We start from the raw sequence: 12,038 nt of genomic DNA, 5'->3' as shown, positions 1-12,038 counted from the left end.
TTTTTTTTTTACCAAGGTCTTTTAATGATAAGAGCCTTGTGCCGAAATTTGTGCCTGAGCTCTAACTTCACTGTGGTTAAACAATATTCAAGGCCCTGTGGTTTTGATCGATTAGATTTAAAGCCTTTTGCATGTTAATTTCTTAATCTGTTTAAAAAAAAATCAGTCACCTAACTTCTAATTTCAGCCTTCTCTGCATTTATGAATTTGTGCACGCATAACATGCGTGTGTGCATCTCTGTGAGCTGCTATTGGTAGTTTGATGGTAAGTAATGAGTATTATATCCTCAGATATTCAGACAAGCATGTCTGCAAACTTTTTTATCGTCTTTATAGAGTTATATCAAATTCTCCTGTGCTCAGGAGCTGTGTAAGTGCTGAGCTCACAAAACTCTTCATTTGTATGCCTCACCGCATCAGCTGACAAGCAGTCAGCCTTAACGCACGAGGCAGGTCTCTGCAGAGACTGATTGTGTTGTCTTTTTCGCTGTATGACAGCGGCGAGCTTTGCGGACTGCATCGGAGAAGCTGAGGAATCGGACGTCTTTCTCAGCCACTGCCGTGCAGCACTCGCCAGGAACGCGAGTCAACCGCTACATTGGGCGGCTCATCGAAGCGCGTCAGACCGAGTCTGAGACATCAGACCTCAACTACATCACCCTGTTCTACAGGAGCAGAGACAGGGAGCGCAGGGTGAGGACACACGAGACCTGAACATCTGATCGAGAAACACGTAACTTTTCAACAGATATACAAATGTATTAATATATACTTTGCTCAAGATACAACATGCTTCGTGACTGCCCCCCCTTCTGTCTTACACTCGCACATACACACCCTACACGAGCTCTAATTCTCTTTCTCCCTCTCTCCCACGCCTGTTGTCTATGTGTGTGTGCATGCAAGAGGAATCCACCCACCCTCTCAAGAGGGGGTGCAGATAATGATTTGGGAACGTCTGAGCAGCACACGTGATATCTTTCTGCAATGTGTGCGTGGGTAGCCATAAAGAAGAAGCAGAACAGAGATGGGTTCATGTGTCGACGTGTGCGTGCGTGTCAGCGTCTGCATTTAAAGTTGTTTCAGAAGAAATAAAACCTGTGCAAAGTAAAAACATAATTAATTGCCTCTCATGTTTAACTTGTTTTAGCCTTGCTATCTTTTAGGAGAAGCGCAATAAATAAAGAAGACACAAATGAGCATAATGGGTTTTTAAAAATATATTCCTGCACTACACGATTTATTTCAAAACAAATTTACAAATTTAGACATCTCCCTTTCCTTTCTTTTGCAAGAGATAAGTGAAGTTTTTTATTAGTACAAACATGAGCCAAAAAGCCTCTTTTCCAGTTAAATAAAAACAATTGTGGTATTCTGTATTCTGTGTAAAAACTATTTTTCTTGTTAGAGTAAAAACAGCTGTGATAAGTAAATGGCTTATGGCTGTCACTTTTTGTGGTCATAAACAAGTGAGGATCCAATTGGAAACACCGTAGGAGACGGAAAAATCAAATCCTGTATTTTCAAAGGGTAAACAGAAGGCTCTGCAGATATGAGGCAGGAAGTCTAAAATGTGTCCTAAAAGTCTAGGTAGGGTAGAAGGAAAACAAACTAGATTCAGGATCGGATTCAGGAATAACAGAGAGTTGTGATAATGACAAATACTGAGGTAGAACATGGAGAATAAATGAGCACAACAGGGAAAGGGATAATAAACCACATGTGAATTAAATCAGGACAGCAACCAGGGCAGACAAATGAACGAAAGGCGGACAGGAACTATTCTTCGAAATAAAGCAGAGAATATTAAAAGAAGTAAAAAGAATGAACTGTAAGATAAAGACAGGTGGAACAATGTAAAAAAGATGGGTGTACCTTCCAGGTCTGTGGCAGTGTCTTAAACCTGCATTCTTTCTAATGACCAGCAGGGAGAGAATCTGCTGGTTTCAAAAACACAGTCTGAATGTATAGAAGTCAGCCCTCTGCCTCTCTGATCCATTACCTCAGTAAAGACTTTTCTAGTGAAATTAAGTGCTCACTCACTAGTTTCAAGTCACACTGAAACTATCGAGATGTAAAAACCAACAATAGCACCTTTAAACTTCATTAGTATCATACCATGTTAACATTTGTAGCTGGTCAGTTTCTAATAAAACTGAAATGACCATGTAGTTGTCTTCAAACAATCTTATGTACTTATCTCTAGGATGATGTAAAAGCAATGCCAGGATTCCCCATGATAAAGGATTTCCAAGACAGTGCTCTGAATCGACCTACACTGTTTTTGCAATGGATGGATGGATTCTCTGTGTTTCTTCTTCTATTTACATTTTAACTCTTGTTTCCTCTTTTCTTAGTATCATCAGGTATATGATGACCAGTTCATCAGTGCTGTGGTTCTTTCTCTGATCCTTGCTGCCCTGTTCGGCCTTATCTACCTACTAATGATCCCACAGTATGTAGACACACACATTCACGCACAAAATGTCCAATCATATTACGCAAAAAAGTTTGTGGGCCAGTTAGAAAAGGAGCTGTTTTTCACGGCATTTAGTGAAAACTGGGAAAGCCCTGCTCACGCTCTTGTCTCTTTGTCTCTCAGGGGGATGCTGGTGCTGCTGCTGTTGGTGCTGTGTGTGTGTTTCCACGTGGCCTGTGTCATGTACCTTCATCTCACCAGTGTTCAGGTAAGACTTCCAGACCTCTTCCAGCAGCCTCACACGTGTAAAGATCACACTCTTAATACACTCTCTGTCAGTGGTTTTAGTCACTTTGTTGTTGCTTTGGGCCTCTTAATGACTATTTTGTGTCTTTTTGTTGTCTAATTCTTTAGGAAGTTACTTCATATGGCTTTAAAATAATTTTGAGTCTCTGTAATTGCTTTGCTTATGTTGGGGGGTATTTTGTATTTCTTTAAGGTAATTTTATATATATGTTCATTGTGGGCTTTTTTTATTTTAGAGTTGTTTTTTCATAATCTGACATTTCTTAGATAAATCAGTGTTTCACTATCACTACTATAACTTCATAGTTTTATTTATTTATTTTTATTTAGCCTCCTTTAGCATACACTTAGTGGTCTCACAAACCTTTTAGCATTTTAGCAGTCTTTGATTAATTATATTTTTGTGTGTGAAAAAAAAGCCTTCATACCGGAGCACCATAATCATTTTTGCATAGTGAGCGCATAATCTCTATATGACACTGTGGCATCATGCTACATTGAACTATCATCATACCCTTTAAGTGTCTCCTCTAATAGACCTGAACATAATGAGCCACACCACAAAATGCACTCATTTTATTTCCAGTCCTGGTTAATGATTTGTCCAAAATGCATTTAAAGTAGATAAACTGGTGCTTCATTTACTCCTTCTATTTTCCGCCTCCCTGCCAACCTCCCTTTCCCTTTCCTCTGGCTTTAGTGCCAACCGGGCTGCCTCACCATCCAGATCCGAACAGTGCTGTGTGTCTTCCTCGTTTTGCTCACCTACTCTGTTACCCAGGCCTGTGTGGTAAGTGTATGTGATTTATATAAATGATATCATGGTCTGTGTTCAAAATCAGTTACTATTCAGTATATGTAGTTTGGCATATTACCTATTCATGGTTGATATACCACAGTTATGTTGGGTGAAAGGAGTTGTCAGAGTTTCATCATTTCAGTTCTGGTCTAAGGAGCTCGGAAAGAATGCGATTGGACTTCTTTAAATTTTGTCACCTCTCATTCGAGAAGCGTCTTCAGTTCAAGTAGGGATTGTCCCTTAATAGGGTCGTTGGTTACGGGTCAAACCACTGTGAGATCTTGCCTCATCCTACCTTGTGACCTCTATAGGTCACCTGACACAAGATGTGAGTAGGGGTTGAGGCCCCTGGGAGGGATATCAAAACTGCACTGGAGGTGGCCTCTTTCACTCCTCTTTCAAACCATCTGTCTTCTCTGTCCTAAATGTGAACATTGGCATCCTCGAAAGAGTGTCCTTTATCCTTAAGATGCAGATGTACAGCTCAGTCTTGTCCTGTCAAGGTGGCTCTTCTATGTTGTGCCATGCGTTTATGGAGTGGCTGTTTGGTTTATTCAATGAAGAAGTCAGAGCACTCCGTGCTGCGCTGCACAGCATATACTGTGCTGTTCTTCTTGTATTTGGGAGTTTTTGTCTGAGGGTGTGGCTGGGTAAGAGGTGCACTGGGGTGTCATGATTAGAGATAATTCTCCTGATTTTCTCTGACAAAACTTCATTGTTGGTCACGATTACAAATACCAAATCTGATTTGACTGCAACTTTATCAGAGAAGCGCTTGTGTCAGCACACCACTATTTTATTTGGATATTTTTTTCTTCTTTTGTTATTTTTCAAGGGAAATGCCCATATGATTTTTGTTTTAATAGTTAAAAAGTTGGCACCACTATAATCAGGATATAGGTAGCTTAGCATAGCAGAAGAAGAAAAAGTTACTTTAAGCTGATGTCACCCCAAAGGAATTTGCACCTTCTCCTGGGGATCTTTTTCCTGATAGTCAAATATATGAACTACTACATTATGAATGTACTAGTTTAGCATAGCAAAGAAACACAAATACTGGTAAAAACGGGCAGAACCCCTTTAACAACCTAATATGCAGACCAGTGTCTTAAGAAGACGGACGTCACATAGCCAGGCTTGCATTATTTCAGCTTGTCGTAGACCATTGAATTTGAACATTCAGCTTGATCAGTAAACAGTTTATGGCCTCTCCAGTCATCATATTGCACATGGGTGTACTCCAAAGATAAATGCGTGCATGCAGAATCTGTCTGTCTCCTTCTGCAAGGCAAATACGACCTGAGTGCACCAGCAGGTTGGTCTTACTGTTTATATTACACGGGAAGATAAGGTTCGGAAACAGAATCCAAAGGCATGGTTTATCACACTGTACTTACGCTTTATTCAAATGTTCGTGGTGCTCTGTACCCAGACGTGATGTAGCAAAATAATTAGTCGAGGATCTCTTGGAAAGGAACAAATCAGGCACATAGATTGTTAAATTGTCTATTCAGGTTTCTAACCTTAATGCCATTAGATCAATGAGAAATTTATTATTTGATATTAAATGTTTTAGGATTTTTTAAGATAAATTATCAAAGTAATTGTCTTTCAGGTGGGTTGTGTTCCCTGGGGTAAAGTTGGGACAAACTCCAACCGCTCTGTGGAGAACATCCCCGCAGACACTCTCATGGTTAGATCTGCTAACACCACAGCAACGGACCGGGCTTGTCCCAACATGGCCTATGCCTTACTCTCCTGTGTGGCGGGGACCCTCACCGTGATCCCTTACATTCGTGTCTCCTCGCTCCCCAAGATCCTCCTCCTCTTTCTACTCTCCATCACATATGCAGTTGTCATGGAGACCAGTGGTTACCGTCAAGCTGTGGGGTAAGCTGTGCTGTTAAGACTTGTATATGTAATATATGTAAGGTTTATGGTTATAGTCAGGTTTGGCTAAGTGTGCTAAGTACAAAAAAGTTGCTGTTATCCACAAGAACACAAGAAAGTACAAGACAAAAGTTCAAAATCCTATCAAATTATTATCAAAATATTAAAACAGTAGGAGAGGAATTGCAGCAAAATCTGACATATTTCCCTCATCAAAATACTCAGTGTAAAGTTCTGCTTTACATTGTATTTGCATTTGAAGCATGTATTTCTATGCATATTTTCCCACTTTATTCTTCCACTCCAACACATTTCAGGGCATTGTTTTGTATTGTCATGAGTTCTATAATAAACATTATAAAAATGTTTTTATGTCTCCATCTTCCAGTGGTGGCTTTCTGCACACACGGGGCTATGACCCTGTTTTGGCAGTGTTGCTTTTTTCTGGAGCCCTAGCTCTGCATTCAAGACAACTGGACCTTAAATTGCGACTTGACTATCTCTGGGCAACTCAGGTGTGTGGCTGCTGGTACATTCAACATCCTGTTCTTGCTTCTAGGGTTCAGTTTTAGTAAGGATTTGATCATTGTAATACAGATTTGTGTTTTCTTTAGTGCCTATGCTCAGTCTTGGGTTGTCTCAGTGGATCATCAAAGCCTGGATGTTTCTATTTTGGGAAGATGCTGCATGTTTGTCTTGTCTGCAAATCATTATCTCCCTCTAGTGATAAGGACGGGCAATTACATCTCCTCTTTGCTGTAAGCTAGAGTACGCCATCATAGTGCTTAAAACTTAAAATGTCAAGATCAGTGCCACTTTTTAAAGGATCTGCTATGTGTGTGTGTGTGTGTGTGTGTCGCGTGATTGCTGATGTCATGCAGGCGGAGGAGGAGAGAGACGACATGGAAAAAGTGAAGCTGGACAACAAGAGGATCCTGTTCAACCTGCTGCCAGCTCATGTGGCTCAACACTTCCTGATGTCAAATCCCAGGAACATGGTGAGCATCTGCGGGCATGTCCAGGCTCATACAACAGGGATCGTCAGTCTAAAGTGCGTAAGCACCTTTGAAATCAGAAAGCACACCCTGACACAGTAGGTGCTTTAGGAAGCTCTGAGGTTTAGGTTTGCTGACTTACAGGTCAGAAGGTGTCTAGATTTTTAGGTGACAAGTCAAGATTCACACCTGTTTTTTTTTTGTTTTTTTTTCAACTATTTTGCCTTTTAATGTAAATGTCTCAGTACAGTGCATGTATGTGGGTTTTGAGAAGTTTAGTTTCTGGTTTTGCATTTTCAGGAGCTTATATCTGAGGAATTTGAAGGTCGAAGGTGGAGGGAAAAATCTAAAAAGCATACATTTCTAAATTTTGTTATATCTTATCAATAGTTTTGTTCTGTTACAGTAATTCCAGAATTGCTGTTACTCAATTTGTTCTTTGAATTAGGAAGTAATTTCAAATTCAGTTTTTCACATTTTGGTTATCATCTTATGTCTTAAGTATTATGTCTACAAGAGATATGGTTAATAATAATCTTGTTAGATTAATGAATAATAAAAAGACATACCAGTAAATCATATCATCTGTATGGCCCTTACAGGTCATACAGATTTGCAGACCCTTTGCAGGGACCATAGACTCCCATTGTTGGGAAATTATCTCAGCTGTTTAGGACAATGACACTGCTATCCTAACCATTTGTTTTGAAGCACTTAATTTTAGCATTTCAGTGACAACATGATGTCGTGCTAAAATAATTTTCTGATCATTATATAAGAGATAAGATAAGATAAGATAAGATAAGATAAGATAAGATAAGATAAGATAAGATAAGATAAGACTTTATTGATCCCACAATGGGGAAATTTTTGCGTCACCTCAGCTCAGGTACAGATATCAGAAGGAAATACAAAAATACAATTAAGTACAATCAATGAAAAAAGTAAGATAATACACTATATACAATGGTAGCATACGCAGTATGTGATTATGGATATAGTTGGAAATATGGAAGACATAAACTATATAGCTTGGAAGGTCATGGAAGGTCCATTATGCATGAAGTGGTGACCGTGGATGTTCACAGTGTCCAGTGACTTATGACATCGTGATTGAGGAGTTATAGAGTCTAACTGCTGTTGGGATGAATGATCTGCGAAAGCGCTCCTTCCTGCAGCGAGGGAAGGAGTATAATCCAGTAACTCAGAATAAGAAGGAGAAATGAATTTAAACTGCAACTTGACGTGTTTGCAGAGACACACAACTGTGGGGATATGTGTTATGCTCGTTCCCACTGTAATAAAGTAGCGTTGCTAGATTAAAATGTCCTCATTTATTTCATGGTGCAACCCCTTAGTTCTCTCTCAATCCCAAACCTTGCTCTTTAGCCTCATTCCCCTCAAGCCAGCTTAATATCATTGGCTGTGTACCTCAGATGACTAAAATAAAGGTACCTGTTCTCGGTGACATCATGCAGAACCAAGTGTAGATAAATATGCATGAAAGTGCAAGCAGAGAAGCCTGAGCTTTAGGCTTTTACATATGGCCTCATCATTTCAAACTTTATGCATATGACGGTAAATGTGAAAGCATGTGATAGGTTCCCTTTCATCTTCAATACCATTTTGAACAATAGAGGAGTTTTATGGCTACTGTGAGAGTACTGGAGGCTGGAATTTGTTAATAATAATAAAAAGATAAAATAGTTCCTTCAACAATCGGTGGGGCTATACATGAGACGATGTAGGATGGTCTGAGGCTGAGACTCGTAAACACAGGGGGGAGGAAGTCAGGAAGTATGTTTCCAGCACATTGGTGACCCCACAGAGTTACGGTGTATAGAAAGGCTTCCTCTCTTTCCTCTGGGCTAAAGTTCACTCATATACTGTATTCATAACACAGCACAGTGGGACTCCACTGCCTGGAAGTTGTGCAGCTCCAGCATAATAATTTAACCAAAATTTTCCATGCACATGAAACTGCAGCTTTGACCTGCAGGCATGCTGATCTCATCTCATAAACGATCGTTGCATCATTTATGTAGCTCTAATGTATAGACGGCATTGTGATTCACGGCAGTTGATCTGCTTCACATTCGTCTTTATTTTCTAGCTCTATTACTTGTTTTAGTTTTGTCCCCTTTGCAATATGTCTTTCCTGAGGATTGTTGTATTGTTATTTCTTAAGGGGGCAGTTAAACCAAACGACACAAAACAATATGTTTTTAAATAGACTATAAAAATATTTTTAGTCATGTCACTGCAAGAATTCCCAGCACTTAGATACTCTCAGATTTAGTGAAAATCATTGCACAGATATCTGCTAAACAAGTCAAGATAAACTGATATTACTATTATTACTTCTTATTTTAACTTTAATGTATTAATGTAGCACATATGCCCTTCACATTGTTTTAACATATGTAACAGTAATAGTACAAATCAGTGGTTGTCACCTTAGCATTTGATCTGGGTCACTGGGATGAGCAAGTGACCGGTATGCTGAAAAGCTACTGCAGGGGTCCATGTTTAAGTCAACCCTGCACCATTTCCTGCTTGTTGTTCCCTCCTCTCTCTCCTGCCTACTTTGCTGTTGTTTCAACAATAAAGTCTAAAGGGACTAAAATCCCTGACTGCTCATTTTGGTTACAGCTTAGAGCGAACTTAGACAGCAAACTGTGTCAAAGGTCTTCCAAACTTGGGGCTTCTTAAGGACATTGGGGCTGTTTTTGCTTTCTTTTCATTTGAATTAAAAGGTCTGGATCTGTTCTTAAACTCTTCCACAGACTTTGCTGTATATGTTAAATTAACATATATTTATTAGGAAAGGGTGCTTTTGATGTGTATTAAAAATGCTTTGGTTCAATGTGTTTACACCTGCTGCATCTGATTGATTATGCATCAGTATTTTACAGATATAATGACATTAAGGTTGTCTTAAATCTTGTTTTCCTTGCAGTAAGAGAATATGCAAATATCAAAATCAGGATGTTCAACTGAAGAGCTCCCCTAAGCTTGACTTCAGCTGGTAGTTTCCAGTGAGTGCATATAGTACAGTTCTGTCAGGAGGATTGTATTTAAATCAGCATCCCATCAACTGTAGTATGTATTTGGTGATTTGGCTTTAGTCTGGGACGTTCCTGCCCTTCAGTGAGCATTCACAGAAAGCCAAAAGACAGTGAAACCATCTACAACACCCAACACAGTTTAGAGCAGGCATCACTTACAGAGAACTAATAGTAATACTATTACATGGAGAATCCAAGGTGAAAGTACGTTACAAATAGAGGGAAAACAGGGACTTTTTTGTGAGTGAAGGAAAATGAAATGTAACTTCAGTGGTTAGTGGTACACAATGAGAAATTATAGTGACAATTTCAGGAGAAATGCACCAGGGATAGTAGTATATTGCTAAGAGTATGAAAGCAGGGGGAAAAGAATCCTTCAACAGTTGTCTTTCAACTTGTCACACTCTCCCCCACTCAAAAAATGTCACCCCGACATTATACCAACAAATTGCTTTTCAGTCTATATTCTCTTGTAGTCAGGACATCAACAGTAGAGTGAACCAATGTAATAATGTGGGTTTAACACCTGGGTTTAACACCTGTTTCACCACAGTCCATCACTGGTGACTGCAGACAAAGTCTATAACCAGTCCATATGTGAGTCTTCACAAAGTCTATTGTCTATGGTTATAATCCACAGATGGGGAAAAGTTCATGTCTTTTTCTTGATGACAGTCTGTAAGTACAGTTCTCAAGTCATCAGTGAAAAAGTGTCAACTTACATTTGCTGGAGTCCATACAAACCAATGGGCTGGGTGCAGTATGACTGCACAGCTGGAAACCATGGAACAAGGCCCGGGTACACAGGAAGCAGTTGCGGTACTGGCTGAACACTGTAGCAAGATGGGGTGCCCAGTTGGTCATACGTCATCCGTCTTGGCGGGTGTCTCTCTCGCTGTGGCCACTGAGGCGTCTCCTCCTCAAGTCTCTCGAGTACAACAGGTGGAGGAGGGGCAGGTATGTCACCTGCAGTGAGCTCTGCCTCCTCACAAGTTGTCTCCATGACAGCTGGGTCAGGCGCCTCCAGATGGTCTCCAGCAAGAGGCTCTGGTGTTGGTGCAAGAGCAGGGACCGAAGCTGCGGGCTGAGATGTTGCTGTGAGAAGTTCTTGTTCTGATGGCTGGGACACAGGTTAACGTGGTGCGTAATGACAGCGGTATTCATCAACATTGCCCTCACCATCAGAGTCTGGCACAACAGCAACGGGGGGCGATCGTGGCTCAAGAGTTGCGAGTTCGCCTTGTAATCGGAAGGTTGCCGGTTCGAGCCCCGGCTCGGACAGTCTCGGTCGTTGTGTCCTTGGGCAAGACACTTCACCTACCGCCTACTGGTGTTGGCCAGAAGGGCCGATGGTGCGATATGGCAGCCTCGCTTCTGTCAGTCTGCTGTGGCTACAACTGTAGCTTGCCTCCACCAGTGTGTGAATGACTGTGTGGGTGGATGACTGGGTGTGTAAAGCGCTTTGGGGTCCCTAGGGGGGACTAGTAAAAGCGCTATACAAATACAGGCCATTTACCATTTATCAGTCTTTTTCTGTTCATGTCTTGTACGATTATCTTTTTTCAAAAGGTAAGTGGTCACATGACATAAGCAAGTTTCTGTGAAGCACTCTAGAGCGCCCTCTGCCTCTCTCCGGTCTTACCTTGTAGATAGGGACGTCAGGCCCCATTTGTCTGACTACTGTGTGAACAGTGTCCTCCCAATAGTCTCTCAGTTTCCCTGGGCCTCCTCTACGTGTCAGGTTTTTGACCAGAACTCTCTCACCAGGTTGTAACACAGAACTCCTTACTTTTGTGTCGTAGTGTCTTTTGCTCTTTTCAGCAGCTTTCTTTGAATTCTCATTTGCTATAGAGTATGCTTGTTCCATGCCCTTTCTCCATTTTTCAACATAGTCTCTGTGGTCACTAAAATCTGTTTCTGAGTATAGTCCAAAGAGCATAACAGTAGGTAAAATGGGGAGTAGCCAGTGACTTCACAACGTGTGCAATTATATGCGTACATTAACTTGTTGATAGATTCCTTCCAGTTTGACTTTTGTGTTTCAGTTAGCGTTCTAAGCATTTGCAACAATGTCCTGTTCATACGTTCAACTTGACCGTTCCCCATTGGGTGATAGGGTGTTGTCCTAGAATCGGCCATGCCACACAGTTTCTTGAGCTGACTGAATAGCTGATTTTCAAATTCACCTCCTTGGTCATGGTGAATGCAACAGGGGAAGCCAAACTTTAGGGCATAGTCATTGAATATCAGGTTTGCAGCAGTTTTGCCTGACTTTGAGGTGGTGGCATAGGCTTGCGCAAAATGTGTGAAGTGGTCAGTTATCACTAGAATATATTCATAACCGCTTTTGCATTTTTCAAGATGGAGAAAGCCTATACACACCAGCTCAAAGGGCTGCGTAGTTACAATGTTTGTTAAAGGAGCTCTTGTTTCATGGCTGGGCTTTTTCTGCTTTACACAGGAACAAACGTTGGTCACATAATGCTCGATGTCTGCCTGCATGTGTGGCCAAAAGAAGCGTTCACGTATCAAAGACACTGTGCGATCAACACCTTGATGGC

General features: G+C 40.8%; 1 protein-coding gene across 1 annotated transcript in view; it reads left to right on the top strand.

The window, feature by feature from the left end:
* The window catches only part of adcy1a (adenylate cyclase 1a), a 67,273-nt gene that overhangs the window by 34,218 nt on the left and 21,017 nt on the right, over positions 1 to 12,038 (top strand). The window contains exons 9-15 of the mRNA XM_005752062.1: positions 499 to 693; positions 2,358 to 2,455; positions 2,603 to 2,687; positions 3,426 to 3,515; positions 5,140 to 5,414; positions 5,803 to 5,929; positions 6,296 to 6,412. Of these exons, the coding sequence (XP_005752119.1) occupies positions 499 to 693; positions 2,358 to 2,455; positions 2,603 to 2,687; positions 3,426 to 3,515; positions 5,140 to 5,414; positions 5,803 to 5,929; positions 6,296 to 6,412 (987 nt within the window). The remainder of the gene's footprint in view (positions 1 to 498; positions 694 to 2,357; positions 2,456 to 2,602; positions 2,688 to 3,425; positions 3,516 to 5,139; positions 5,415 to 5,802; positions 5,930 to 6,295; positions 6,413 to 12,038) is intronic.

This window comes from Pundamilia nyererei, unplaced genomic scaffold (genome assembly GCF_000239375.1).
Source record: "Pundamilia nyererei isolate P.nyererei 1_Seehausen unplaced genomic scaffold, PunNye1.0 scaffold00343, whole genome shotgun sequence".
Classification (NCBI taxonomy): Eukaryota; Metazoa; Chordata; class Actinopteri; order Cichliformes; family Cichlidae; genus Pundamilia; species Pundamilia nyererei.
Note: the sequence above shows the minus strand (reverse complement) of the source record. Positions and strands in the feature narration are given on the sequence as shown.